Genomic DNA, 15,013 nt, shown 5'->3' with positions numbered 1-15,013 from the left:
TGGCTTTTTGGTTTCTTTCCTGTTGCTGGCCTTTTTTTCTGCTGTGTCCTTTGCCGCTGTTTGCTTTGGTATAGTAGGCTGGGCACCTTATTTTATCTGTTGTAACAGTTTGCCATTTAGTGCACTCCTGGTGCTTGGCACTTGAAATATATGCAGTTTCAAAAAAAAATTAGCGTTTTCCCCTTTCCAAAACACATTGTATGAATGAGCCTCATTTTACTTCCGGCACCGAGCCTCCAAATTCGTTGGAACGGCCCTGCTTTTGGGATACCCTCTACTCTTCGCTAGTTGAATTCCTTGATAAATGGCCGAAAGTTCAGCAACTGTGATCGAACAAGTTCCTAGCTTAGGAAAAAAAAACACACAACAAAATTGCCATTCGATGTACTTATAACACTGCCACACGTAGCTTTAAGACCATAATCCACCATAGAGTCGTCGCAATTAACTTTAATCCAACTCTCGTTCGGCGGACACCAAGCAATGTCTAAGTTAGAACAGAACTTTTGGTTATAGTTCAATGTTGTTTGATTATGTTGGAAGATTGGAGATTGGTGCATAGGATTATCTCTTATTTGCAAGTTGCAACTTTCAAGCTTAGAGAGAACTGTCACAAGGTGGCTTAAGCAATAGTGGTCGTAAACTTTTAACTGTAAAATGTATTTGTGATATCAAGATGGATAATGCATGCATCGAGTTGGATTCTAAGCGAGTGGTGAATTAAATTAAACATACTCGTGATGATGTGTCTAATTTCGGTGCACTTTATTTATCTTACACAAACTTCATGTTGAGTTTATTCGGAGACTAACAAATGAGATTGCCCACATTTTAACTCAGGTGGCCACAAGTTTAGCTTCTGTGATATTGCTAGATGAATTGACTGTATTATTGCTAATGAAATTGCTTGGTTCTTGTTTTGTCAAAAAGAAAAAAAGTTAGGGGGATATGATAGGTGCAGCAGGTACCCATGTATTAATGGGTGAACAATCACAGTCCAACCCACTTTCATTACTGTAAGACACCAAAAAATTCTTAGGAGTCCAACGTTCCCCTCTGGTGTCTCTTTCTTTCAACATCTTACTTTGTCTTTCCTCCACGCCTTGCTTTGCTTCTTTTGCTTTCTCCCAGTCATTGCTAATAATGGCTTGAGTCAACTCACCCCAAATAAGAGCTGATTCAGTTTGCCAAACACCCTGATCAACAACAGAATCTCAGCTCATATCCAATAAAATTAACAAGCCACTTAATTAAAACAACAAAACTTATACCAATATTGTTCTTTTAAGAACTTAAATATTCCTTGTTAGTTACCTCTGCATCCTTGACAATGGGAGCTTTGAGCCCTGAAATGACTTCTTTTGCATCGTATATCACTTTGACTTTCCCACTGTTTGTATCCTTCACGTTAACAGTCCTGTAATACATATATCAAATTTCATAAGAAACGTGATACTAAAGCACGTAGCATAATAACAAGCATGCCGCTAGTGAATGATTAGCTAGTTGTATGTAAGACTTGATTAACCGATTTCATTACAAAGAAAATGAAAGGTATAATATGGTGTGAGGTGATGAGGGATTACACTAACCTATCCCATTGACCATCAATGTCATATAGTACATTGAATGATGAGGAATCAACGATCTTCCCTTTAATCAACTTACTATTCCCTCCAAGTCCAAGAAAAGAATAGGATGATTCGTAGGATAACTCAGCCACAAGGCCAGTCTCTTTGCACCGTATATTAACAATCCCAACCCAACTAACTCCTGGAACTGGAAGAATTCTAATTGAGAGCCGAGGACAATTCATTTCATATGTTTCCCCATGATTTCTGAGTTTTAGAACCCTTTTGCCATGAACTTCAGCTTCAATGCTTGTACCTAAAGTAAAGGGACACCATTTACAACTTGAAATTTACTTGAAACAGATTAAAATCTTATCTTTTACTTATTCTTATTAGACTCAAATATATATTGGATAGGCTCTATAGTAAGAGTTTAATTTTGATACATAGTTACTGTAAGTAAAAAGTTTCACTGTCAGCAAATCACAAACAATCATTTGTGTGACTTTATAAAGTAGATATGCCTCAAGGCGAATGTTTTTAATGATCGATGATTATGATTGTAAAAATCTTAATACCGTCAGCGTATATGAAATTGACAATATTATAATGATATATAATGAGGAGTAAGTTTTGTGATATTTGAGATACCGCGAAACTTTGGAACAGCTTGCTGGCACCATATCATTTCAATGTTTTCCTTGTCATCTGTTGCGTGGAGGGCAGATACCGGAGGATTGGTGGAAACCTGCTCGAGTAGGACGTTAAGGTTACCCTTGGAAACATGGTGTGTCTCTCCAAGAATGGGATTATAAGGAGCAACTCCAAAAGATGTAGGACGTGTGGTAGATATGCTCCACGCTACCACAGATGTGAACCTTTCCAGTGGACTCTGCTCATTGTTGCATTTGTTTAGCAAGTTTGAATTTGAAGTTGTGCTGTATACTGATTCACCGTAGCATTGAAGCTGTGATTTTGGGAAATAAAATAGAGGCGGAAGCTGCACATGAATACAAGCCAAGGTCACTTGTTAATTTCCAATGCGTGTATTAGACAGACGGTTTATATTATTAATATATCCTATCCTAGTGTGAGCACAATATTATAAAATATACGATGAATTGACGGTAAGTTTGACAAAATCACGATAGACTAGATAATTTTTAGGCATAAAGCACAGATTGGAGTTTCAACCAAATCACAGTGGCACCGTAATTGGTTAAAGAGTAGAAGTGAAAGAGGGAAGTACTTGCCTGTAAGTTAGTGAGATCTGCTCCCGGTCGCACATTTTTAAGTAAACTTAACAAGCGACGTATAAGATTAGGTGTTCGGTAACCGTAACTCGGTTCTGAATCTGATTCAACTTCCAATGAGAATGGCTTTGTCAGAACAATTATGGGCTGCTTCTTCCCTTCAGTTGCCTTTAGTAATAGTTAAGCCCGCCACAATGTAACACCCAGCTTAAATTAGTTTCTACAGGTTATTATAAAGTTTATGCAAATTGAGTGTTGGATAATTTTGTACCCAAAAAGAGCATTAAACAAGTACTGTACTACAGTATAAGGAGCAGTTCATTAATTGACCCAAAAGAAGCATAAAGAACGGTATTGGATCCAAGGAAGAAAAAAAAAAGATGAGAAACAGGGAGAGGACGGACATACCATACGATAGGATATGATTTAGACTTTAGAGTTGAAGAAATTGAAGATAACTGAACTGAGCTGTGAGTTCTGAACTGTGATCGCGCCTCTTAACTTTACAGACAGAAAGAGAACAATAAGGAAATGACTTCTGACATTTTCTAGGTCACAAAATGTCATTTGTCATCATATACCGCAACCGCATACTATAGTATATATACTAATATAATAATGAAAATAATTGATCCGTTTTTGGATCAACAATACATGAATGAATGTCGATAAATGTTTTACTCTACCCTCCAACAGGCAACACATATCACAGATTAATAATTATTACTACTAATTTGTAATTTCATCTCTTCTACAGTCAATTATGTTTGTTACAAGTAAATCCCAACTAGTATTAAAAAAAAAAAACAGTTCTAGAACCCTGCAAGCAAAACACCAACTATGCTTAACAAATCATCAGAAACGTGGTGTCAAATTCCTAATATAAAGAGCCACGTACTACTACAACTACACCCAGCTACTGCCGTGTGTGTGTCTGTTCATACTAGTAAACACGAATAAAGATTGTCTTACTTGAAGAGAAGAAAGATGAAGATAAGTAACAAAATATGAGGTGTTGGTGGTTCACTTTAAATTCAAAAGACCTACATGATCCATCGATCATCTTTTTGAAAAGAAAAAATAAAATTAATTAATGGTTAACATTTTAAAAAGTAATAAGGTGAACTACCTACAATGTTGACCAAAATGAAACAGGTTACGGGATCAGGTATCCGATTTAGCCGTAAAAATAATGTTCCTTATACATTGATTCGCTTAGTTAATGTAAGAACAAAGCAAAAGTAAACATTTATATTATTGGCCATTCAACACGAAAGATCAGTTCCCTGCAAAGAAATTATTAACTTCCTTCTTACACAGACAGACATACCCTGGAAAATCATGAGTGAATTCAGCTAGCTAATAGCATTATAGTAAGATAATAATTATTTCATGTATTATACTACCTGCAGGAAGCAAGTAACGGTTGGTGAATGGTTACAGATACATGTAAAAACTTCTCACAAAGAAGCATTTAACAAATGATGATGACTAGACAATAATATAACCAAAACTTTATACGCGGAATGGAACAAACTTGGCTTCACCCCCCCTTTACATTACATTACACCTATTTATAATTCAATATCATATAATAATATATTATATTTTTGGATGAACAAATCTAGCGCCATGCCTTAACTTATTCCCCACAACATACAAAGAATATTACATGCCCTTTGTCAACAAACCAAACAAGACTCTATCGTGGGAATCCTTTCGCCACAACAGGGATCCTTACCTTATGCCCTCTGCTCCCTTTCATTAAAACTTCACCGAAACTATAACTTCCTGTCACTGATTGAGACGTCAGTGTCACAGAAAACTGACGTGATGTGCCGGCGTTGATAGTCATTGCAGGAGGGTTGACTTCAATGGCAACTGCTGGTTCCATTCTGGCTGTGATCACATAGGTTTCTTCCTCGGCTACATTGGTTACGGTGCGGTGGACAACTTGAGTTCCCACGAGATGGGAAATTGTGATGGATGGAGTGTTTAAATTCGATGGTTTGCCCATACTAGTGTTACATGGTACATGAGTGTAGTTCCTTATCTCATGAACATCGATGCCAGGTGTTGTACATAAGAAGCCAAGATAATCCTCATATCCTGCAAAATGAATAACAAAATTGATGAGATAAATTTACTAATATTGTTGTAGATGTTGTTGCTGTTATTATGCTTTGGTTTTCCCCTTGTTTTTTAGGGAACCATTAATTGTGGGAGAAAATAGCAAACAAATGCAGAAGATGGGAGAGAAAATCCGCAGCTTTGGCAATATATATATATATATATATATATATATATATATATATATATATATATATATATATATATATATAACAAGTGGCTTTAAATATTACTTCCATCCATGTTTCTTTATTCGTTTAAGCCATATTTCATGTTATAGTATCTTGTTTTCTGATGAATTTTTTGCATGACCTACCATCATAAAAAGGGTTCAAAGAAGTCCTTTAAGTTAACCGGGATTCATATTTTGAGTAAATCAGCATTTTAGTCATTGAAACCGTAAGGGTCGATCAATTTAGTCCTTCAAATTTATAAAATAGCACAATTTAGTCCCTTAAATTGAACATTGTAAGTCAATTTAGTATTTTTTTTTCTCAAATTTAGCACCATAATTTTTAAGATTCTATACTTGTCTTGATGTAGCAAGAGACTATTTAAGTCGATATATAGGTATAGGTATAGGTATTTCATTGGTTTTAATGTTTGATGGAGGTTCTAAATTTATTGGCATTCTTACATTTTGATGGAGGGACGAAATTGATCGACCCTTACAATTTCGAGGACCTAAATGCTGGTTTACTCTTCAGATTTCAGAACTTGAAGTAAATCCATGTTTCAAAGTTAATTGGCAATTTAAAAGTTCTACGAACAGGTAATTAGTTATATGCGGAAGAAGAAATGAAACCTGCATCAAAGATGAGGCCAGGGTCCAAGGCAGCTGTTGGATCAACATGTCCACTCCCATAGTCAAAAGGGGTAGCTTTGACAAATTTTATAGCTTCTGTTTCAGAAGTTTGCTGAGCTAGAAGAGGATTCCCTGCTCTGTCTAGAGTTGTTGAAGTTGTCATCAATGCTGATTTAATGGCAGCAGGGCTCCAATGTGGATGCTTCTGCTTTATAAGAGCAGCAATTCCAGCTATATGTGGTGCAGACATGCTAGTTCCAGATACCATCGCAAATCCCTCACCTGCACAATCACATAATCGCTTAAAATAAATCAACTCTACGATGTATCAATATTAATTTTCACACAACAACTACAAAGAAGTTACAACTTAGTGAAGCCATTACTTACCAATAAAATTTGCCTCATCAGTTCCATTTGGACTCCAAGCAGCCCAAATCAATGAACCAGGAGCTAATATATCTGGTTTGAGAAGATCTGCCTCTTGGAAGCTGAAGTCCTTTACATTTGGCCCTCTAGCAGAGAATAATGCCACCTGCGGCGCAGACTTGTGAAGAATAGGTATCAAACCGTCACCGATTTTACCTAAACCTTTGAAACTCTTCACCCGTCCAGTCCAGTCTCTTGGTGTAGAGATATTATAATAGTCTATAAGTTTCTGAAAATATAAAGATTTGCAATACTATATTACACGATATAGTCATTGAGCATAATTTATTACAAACAGAAACTATTGATGAAAAAGTAGAACAAGGAGAGATAGGGACAACAGAAGCAAAGATAATTAGGTGATTGTCGAATTATGACCTGAGAAAAAACAGATTTGGCTGTTGTGATATTCAATCTACCTCTACATAAATATACAGGTAAAGATGAGTTTGAGTACCTTCGAATTACCGACATCAGTGATAAGAATCCCAGGAAGGCCAACAGGGACAGGATCAAATTTTGCACCAGGGGAAATATTTTCAACACAGAGAACAAATCCAGCTGCACCAAGGGCCTTTGCCGTTTCTGATACTTTCTTCATTGATGCAGTACCAACAACAAAGTTGAAAGAATATCCGCAGAGAAGAATATTTCCCTCTATCAGTTTCTTGTTTAATAATTCTGGTCTCTGGCAATCTGTTGGGCTGTACTTCATAACCGAAGAATCTAGCAGCACATCATTTGCAGCAACCAATGTGTATGTTCGGTTTAAATGTGTAGAAGCTGTACAAGCCATTACACATATTTTAGCAAAATCTTTTGATTATATCTCCTGATGCCAGTCCATTAAAAAAAAATAGCATATCTGAAGAAGCGTAGCAGGAGGTTTGAAAACTTACGTGATAACCCGATTCCAGCTAAGATATTTCCATTTCCAAGCGTTAAATGATTTTTGTATCTACGATCATCAATTGCAGCTGCTACAGATGCTATCCATGGACTATATGAAACCATTGTCTTAGGGAAAGGACCGCCATTTCCAGCGGCCTGTGCAACAAATACACCAGCTTTCACGGCACCAAGAAGTGTAGCATCAAAAGGGTTCAAAAATGTAGTTTTGGCAGCTGCTGGAGGACTGTTGGGTCCAACTGAAAGGCTGAGTATATCCACTCCATCATATACAGCCTGTTAACTCTCAAATTTCAAAAGTTAAAAATTTTGAGATAGAATACTACTAGTGAAAACAATGAGATTTTATATGAAATAAATCCTTTAGAAGAATGGTTGAATTTTAAGTTGACTGTTGAAACATTCAAGTCAATGTATTAATACATCATATACTTGCATACCTGATCAATTGCGGCAACTACATCTGCAACAAACCCTCCAAAGAGTCTATAGAGTGCCTTGTATACAGCAATCCTGAACATAAATACAACAAATGTCTAATCCAATGTAAAGGACTGTTTCCCAGTTTTTAATCAATTATGGGTATTTATTTCTCACCTGGCACGAGGAGCCATCCCACTTGCTTTACCAAATTCATGGCCATGCATTCTCACAGGAATTCCATTATTTCCAGCTGCAATAGAGGCTGTGTGACTGGCAGAGGAAGATGCAAGGAAATAGAAGGATTGTCAAAATGTTGTCAAATTGGTAGATATGGCTTTAAGCGTAACTTCATGGCTGCTAATACTATCCAATTTAAATGCTCAGAAATTAGAGCCTGTTTGGATTGGCTGGCTTATTTAAGCTTATCTACCGACATAAGCACTTGCCACACTGTCTGGGAAAGCTTTTAAAGAAACAGCTTATGAGAACTACTTATAACTAATAAAAAACAGTTTGACTATATTTTATCTTTTGTTATAGAAATAATCGACACATAAGCACTTATTAAGCTGTTTATTCAAACAGGACCATAGAATGAAAGACTACTTTACTTAAAGTTCTAATGACTTGCTCTAACCTTCCATGTCCATCCCCATCTAGAGGAGAAGCAAAATCAATTGAAGGGTTGAATGCTCCAGAAGCTATTGCAGCTTGGGCAAAGTGTTGTGCTCCAACAATCTTCCCATTGCAAAAATTTCTTTTAGTATCGGGATCAACTTCACATTTCCCTCTATACCTTGGAACTGGCTCATATGGTTCAGTATTATGAGTTGCAAAACTGGGGTGATGAGGATAGATTCCCGAGTCTACAAATCCAATCACAATGTCTTCTCCAGCTCTATCAAAGCCACCTCCAGTTGGCCATACCCCAGTTGGAAGCCCTAAAAATTGAGGGGTATGTGTTGTAAGTCTCTTCACTTTCCAGTCCCTCGCAACAGATTTCACTCCAGGAGCATGTCTTAGAGTTTCTGCCTACTAATATAAGGGGACAGCATAAGGAAATTAGATTGAAGAAATGAATTCAAAATATATCGATGCTTAATCATTCAATAGCAAACGGATAACTAACAACAGAAAACTTCACCTGTTCCGGTGAAATATGAACAGCAAAACCATTTATAAGATGTCGATAGCTATATAGTTTTTTGTATGTCCCTTGCTCAAACAACATCCCTAGAATCATATCATGTCTTTTTTCAAGATGACGACCGTATGAAGTAACCAGTTCACTGGAAAGAAGTTCAAAAATAGTATTAAAGGTAAGTTACCGCATTTGCCAATATCCATTTCTTGACTCATAATATACTAGAGAAGAAAATACCACATTAAGATTAAGTGCATATACCTTACCAAAAAAATTAAGCACATAAAAATAACTATTCAAACAGAAGTTGGGTGGTGATTATTGAATTATTTACCCTAAAAAGAATTTCTAAGAAGTTACCTATAAAAGAAATATAAATATCTATTTCTCAAATAAGTTAAACAACCATTACCTTGAAATTTGAATGTCCTTATAGTGTCTAAATCCACTCCATCATTAATCAAATTAATTTATTAAAAAAATACATTCACATATTCTCTCAGTATCTAAACTTACTCAAATCATGACTTGGATGAAATAAACATGAGTAAGAAGTTGAGAGTAACAGAAACTAAGTACCTAGTAGTATCAATTTTTTCATCAGATTCCACAGCAGTAGCTTCAAACTCATCAATACCTCCAGTATAACTTATGATAGGTTCACCTTCAACAGTTACTATATAAATCTCACCTTTTACAGAAACCACAAGAGCAAATACAACAATCAACAGAACACACCCAAACTCCAAAAATCTCATCTTCACCAATTAATTGGCAACTCCAGTAGCTTCCAAGATCTGTTCCAATGTCCAATCCAATCAAAGCATAAGTTAGTTAGTCCACTTCTTTATCAAAAAAACTGAAGCACCCCATTTGAAAAAATAGCTTAAAGTTAAAAACTTTACCAATTTTCACTCACTCTGATCCAAGTATGAAGATGTTTGTCACTCACATCCAGTAACTGAAAGAAGAACAAAAAAAAGGTGTGAAGTTGCAAAAACTAAAAGTGGAAGCAAAGAATATTTATGAAGAAGAAAAGTAGAAAGATGGTGTCACTGACATTGGAGTGATATGAGATCTAACGGTGAAGGTTAAACGTGAATGCCATGGAAATGGAAAATGGTGGTGAAGAGAGAGAGAGAGAGAGAGAGAGAGAGAGAGAGAGAGGGTTTTGATTTGTTTGGTATGATATGATTAAATGTTGAGAACATTATGATTTATGATCTTGAATCTTGATGCAGGGAATAGTAATTTTTAATTAACATTCATTATTTTTTTTTTGAAGGAAATTAACATTCATTATTGTTGCTTTTCAATTGATTTATTTTTTTCATGTTAAGTTAAAAGTTTTGACATTATTTTCTGAGTTTTCTGGTTTTCTTCATTTTATCAGTAATGAGTAAAATAAAAAGGTGGGAAGGGGGGACATTCGCGCGCAGGCTGTCGGAGATACAGTTTACCTGGAAAGACAATAATGCCCTTCAATTTTTATGTCCATTACGCGTTTCCGAAATTATAGGGACTGGTAAAAAGGGAACAAATTTAGCGTGCCCTTTTTAATTTAATGCGTGTGAATTATTAAAAAATAATATTTTGTTGTTAAATATTGTTTTTGAAGAAGTTAAATTAGTTAAATACTTATAATTTCAATCAAAACTATTTTGTTGTTAAATATTAGTTTTGATTGAAATTATAAGTATTTATGTTTACCTCTCAAAAAAAAAGTATTTATGTTTACCATTTTCGATCCCTTGTTATAAGACTCTTCATCACCACAAAGTTTATAAATATTAAGAAAATTAATCGTAATAAAATATTTGTCAAGTTGATGAATGTTAGCAACACACAACTTTATTGTGTGTTAGAAATAGAATGTGTGTTGTTAGCGTAATTTTTGTCAAGAAATGAGATAATGAATGTGTGTTGATTTAGTAAGTAAGGGTTGACTCGTACCTTGTAAGGACGTGAGTTCAACTCTTCACCACAATTTTTGTTGAGGCAAAATAGAAAAATTGGCGGTCATAAAAAAAAAAAAAATCATGTGGTAAGATTATTTTTTTGAGTTCAACTCTCGAACTTATGTCATTAATCAAAAGGCACTCAATACAATAAGGAATTAACTCAATTAATGGGTGAATAGTCTAAAAAATAAGCAAACTTTCAAGAGCATGGAGAACCATATTTGTTTGTGGTTTGTTCCTCAATAAACTTCTTAAAGCTGAATGCAAAGACACACAAAAGATAATACAAAGAAACTATGTTGCTAAACTCGGAAGGACCTCTAGAATGAGAATATATCGAGTCTACTAGAAACTGTGAATCACTTTCAAAAATCACACTTTCCCATCCCATATTGTTGACTTAAACCATCTGAATTACTTCAAGTAACGTAGTAACCTCGCCTTCAATAGTTGACAAATTCACTTGCTTCCAATTTGTTTGTGCCATCACAAAATCCCCATGATTACTACTAACATGAAATGTCACGTCCATATTACATTTGAGCCACCCCTCATTAGGCTTCTCTCATTTCAATTCAGTTTGTTGTTAGACCGTCCCATTCTGATGTTACTGCAACCGATTCAATGTATACCACTATTTCCAAAGATTAGAAGCTTGCAACCCAACATTATTTTCAATGGAAAAATTGTAGTTGACGGGGTTTGTAATTTTCTCCTTGTAAAAATTGCAATTATTGTTGAGAGGGTTTGCAATTTTGTCTATGCAAAAACTGTATGGAAGAGTTTGCAATTTTCTCTTTATAAAGATTACAAGTTGAGTAATACATTTTTTGTTGAGAGATCGTGTGTGTAGGTATGAAGTGTTGAACTACAATCAATGTGTGAGTTTTTTTTTTTTTTGTTGCTTATTTTGTGCATGTGCTTCCACTTGAGAGATTTCTTCTTATTATTTTATATTCAAAAGTTAGTTGTTAGTAAATTGTTAGAGGAAAGAGAAATGTTAGTTTCTGGGATCGAATTGATGATCTCCTTAAATCTCATTCAATGTTCGTTAGGTTATCAATCGAAAAAATTATAGAGATAGGTTCTCCAACTTGCTCCGCTGCGTCATAATTTCAACTCTCCCCGACGTCTAAATTGGATCATACCACCTCATCTTGCCAAACTTAAATTTGGTTGAGTATAGATTGAGAGCATGTTTTGATTCATTGAGCACCACATTCAAGTCATTATATCATCATATACTTATAAATTTAAAGACAGCTGATAATAGAATAAGGACAATTTTATAAATCCTTACACGTATTTATTCACTTGCTTTATTATTTTTTAATCCATTGTTAAAAACCTTAATTGACACTAATGAGATGAAAGTCATTTTCTTTATTTATGGCCTTTATGATTCAACCTTTCGAACAACGGCCCTTAGGATAAGGAAAAACTTATGTGAAAGTCATTTTCAACAACTACAGCATCTTTGTTAGCATCATAGCCCCGAATATACACTCACAAATATATATACCTCCCAAAGCACTTGATGAATTACATTTGAGGTAGGCTCTGTTTGGTAAAAATAGCGGATAGCTTATAAGCTAGCTGATAGCTTTTAGCTGATAAGTTAGCTGATAGTTTTTAGCTGATAGCTTATAGCTGATAAGCTAATTAAAGTGTTTGGTAAAAATAGCGGTTGAACTAGCTGATAAATGTAAAATTACATAAAAGGACATTATTAATTCATATAAAATTTATACTACTATAAATTAATATTTAAGATATTTGATAATTTAAATATTTTAAATTTAATAACTGTTTATTTTATTTTAGTTTTTATACTTTATATAAAAAAAATTAAGCAAAACCTTTCCAAAAAAAATTAAACAAAAGTTAACTAAAAAGTAACACTTTTTTTTTAAGGGAAATGTTATGTAAAAGCAAGTCTATATTTTGTAACCAAAACATAACGTGAGCATGTAATTTTATTATCAGCCTTTTTTTAAAAAAAATTATTATCAGCCAATGAAATCTGAAATTTAATTGAACATATGTACATAACATGTCTTTTTTTAAAATAGCTATTTATTACAAAGGGTAAACATGGGTTTTAGTTAAAGTGGTAAGGGTATAAATGGAATAAAACATGAAAAGCTATAAGCTATAAGCTATAAGCTCAAACGCTACTTGAAGTAGCTTCTGAAAAATAGTTTATAAGCTCCTAAAATAAGTTATAAGCTCGTTGTAAAAAGCGTTACCAAACAGAGCTATTTTTTGTCAGACGAGCTTATAAGCTAAAAGCTAAAAGCTCTTTTTTGAGCTTACCAAACAGAGCCGTAGAATCTGGATAGTTTTTATAAGATGGAACTTGGAATTTGTAAGGTAATGAAACTAGCTAAGATGTAAAGACTCGTGAGTTCATGAGTCCATGTGTTGCTTAGAATAGACAAACGATGTCTCTTGTATTTTTCCTTTCTTTTAGCCACTTATATACAATTACTGTACGTGTATTGCACATGTTGGGAGACCCACCAACTTTGTCTTAACGCTAATACACTACACATGTGATTTGATGAGATGCCCTTATCGAAGGGATAAGATTATTAAAACTGGATTCTCTATGATTCCAAACTATAGATCATATAATTCTCATACATACATGAACTCTTAAAGATATTAAGAATGTGAATAAAAAACACAAAATTGTGCATTTTATTCCATGTCATAAAAGATTATAAAGTTCATTTTCGCTAGCTTAGCTCAGTTGGTAGGAACAATGCATAAGTCCGGAGTTCAAATCCCGGCCACCACAACAAAAAAAATAATTATAAGTCCACAATCAATGCTACAAATTGATTAAGATCTAGAAACATGCAAATAGTTTTGCATCCTTCTATGTGTCTCATATATTTTTCTTCATAACCAAGAATTGGATTAAGGGACTTTTGCTTATAAAAAGAAGACAATTGTCTATCATAGTTTTACATCATTTGAGTTAAATTAAAGGGACATCATTAGTATAATTTTGTTTTACTTTGATAACTAATAAGAACTCACCAAACAAGAGTTGAAATTGATTAGCATAAGGGGTTAGACTCTTACAACGTGACGAACCAAAGTTCATATTAATTTGATTGAGGGAGTATTCATGTTTAGAGAACTCACCAAACCCTTTTTACTATCTATTTTTTCTACTACTCGAGGCACACATATTTTTGGGAGTGCATATGTTAAATATCTGTATTATTCACATTGTTGTTTATCATATATGAACTACTCTTTAAAAAAACACAAAAAAAAAACACACACACACACACACACAAACCATGCTCTTGTCGTAAACGACTTTAGTTACTCCGTTGTTGACAATAGTAGTGTTATTTTCATGACCAAACTGAGGAGAAAGGGTGGAAAAAGAATAGAGAAAAGTTACAATTTCTACATTGCCAGTTGGTGATAGCTGTCTGGTAAGAAAACTATGATTAGTGTGATTGGAATTCAAGTTATTTCATCATTAACAAATGTAAGTGCGCGTAATAATACTGGAAAAGGCAGAGGAAATTAAATTGAAAAACAGTACTCCCTCCGTCCCGGAATAACTGACACATTTTCTAAAAAAAAGTGTCCTAAAATAACTGACTCATTTCAATTTTCAATACAACTTACATCATTTCCAATACAATATAACACTAAATAATACTCCCTCCGTTTCAAAATGAGTGTCGCTTTAGCCAAAAAAATTTGTTTCAAAATGAGTGTCGCTTTCAGTTTCCAATGCAATAATAACTTTTTCTTTCCAATTGTATCCTCCAATTAATACTCTGCACACAACTTCCAAAGTATTACTTTTAAAACTAACCAATAGTTAATAAGGATAATTTGGTAAAATAACCATTCTCTTTCTCTTAATCATTGCATTTCTTAATATGTGTGTAAACACCTAAAACGACACTCATTTTGAAACGGAGGGAGTACTACTTTTATCATTCTCAATACAATATATTTCACTTTCCCCTTTATTTATACATTTTTCTTAATATGTGTGAAAAACAAAATTGTGTCAATTAAATTGGGACGAAGGTAGCAGTAGGTTTTGACAAAACATTTTGCTTATTTATTTTCGACATTGTATTTAAGATCAGTGAGATTACATCACAGAAAAAAAGTCACACATAAAAAAAAAAAAAATCATTAATATGAACTTAGACTAAGTTATACTACCTCCGTTCCTTTTTAATTGTCACATTTTGACATTTTACACAAACCAAGACAATCAATAAATGTTGCTACTTTTGATACAATAATTTCTATTTTTACTATAATAACCTTATTTATTTAATATCTCATTACATATATTTCTCTCTCCACAATAATAAATAAGGGTAATATTAGTAAAA

The 15,013-nt window shown here is 34.0% G+C and overlaps 2 protein-coding genes across 4 annotated transcripts; both read right to left on the bottom strand.

Annotated features, from left to right (window-relative positions):
• Positions 1 to 746: 746 nt before the first annotated feature.
• Positions 747 to 3,926, bottom strand: LOC146903073 (oxysterol-binding protein-related protein 4C-like). 2 transcript variants are annotated; one of them, XM_085736009.1, is made up of 7 exons: positions 3,797 to 3,926; positions 3,233 to 3,325; positions 2,825 to 2,992; positions 2,223 to 2,571; positions 1,593 to 1,887; positions 1,315 to 1,417; positions 747 to 1,196 (listed from the first exon to the last, which is right to left on the bottom strand). In XM_085736009.1, exons 2-7 carry the CDS (start codon positions 3,233 to 3,235, stop codon positions 939 to 941), a joined length of 1,176 nt encoding a protein of 391 aa, XP_085592135.1. In that variant the 5' UTR covers positions 3,236 to 3,325; positions 3,797 to 3,926; the 3' UTR covers positions 747 to 938. The 2 variants fall into 2 exon arrangements, with proteins under 2 accessions (XP_085592135.1, XP_085592133.1); XM_085736007.1 differs by lacking the exon at positions 3,797 to 3,926 and having other exon boundaries at positions 3,233 to 3,401.
• Positions 3,927 to 4,198: 272 nt separating this feature from the next.
• Positions 4,199 to 9,856, bottom strand: LOC146903072 (subtilisin-like protease SBT2.5). Of its 2 annotated transcripts, none has more exons than XM_085736005.1 (12): positions 9,725 to 9,856; positions 9,570 to 9,625; positions 9,244 to 9,461; positions 8,665 to 8,809; positions 8,158 to 8,552; positions 7,695 to 7,790; positions 7,538 to 7,610; positions 7,088 to 7,373; positions 6,646 to 6,971; positions 6,150 to 6,417; positions 5,760 to 6,041; positions 4,199 to 4,933 (listed from the first exon to the last, which is right to left on the bottom strand). In XM_085736005.1, exons 3-12 carry the CDS (start codon positions 9,420 to 9,422, stop codon positions 4,527 to 4,529), a joined length of 2,457 nt encoding a protein of 818 aa, XP_085592131.1. In that variant the 5' UTR covers positions 9,423 to 9,461; positions 9,570 to 9,625; positions 9,725 to 9,856; the 3' UTR covers positions 4,199 to 4,526. The 2 variants fall into 2 exon arrangements, with proteins under 2 accessions (XP_085592131.1, XP_085592132.1); XM_085736006.1 differs by having other exon boundaries at positions 9,584 to 9,625.
• Positions 9,857 to 15,013: the final 5,157 nt, after the last annotated feature.

Source organism: Medicago sativa, chromosome 8 (assembly GCF_051527215.1).
Source record: "Medicago sativa cultivar Bolivia chromosome 8, Bolivia_mono, whole genome shotgun sequence".
NCBI lineage: Eukaryota > Viridiplantae > Streptophyta > Magnoliopsida > Fabales > Fabaceae > Medicago > Medicago sativa.
The sequence above is the reverse complement of the archived record's forward strand: the minus strand, read 5'-3'. Positions and strand labels throughout refer to the sequence as shown.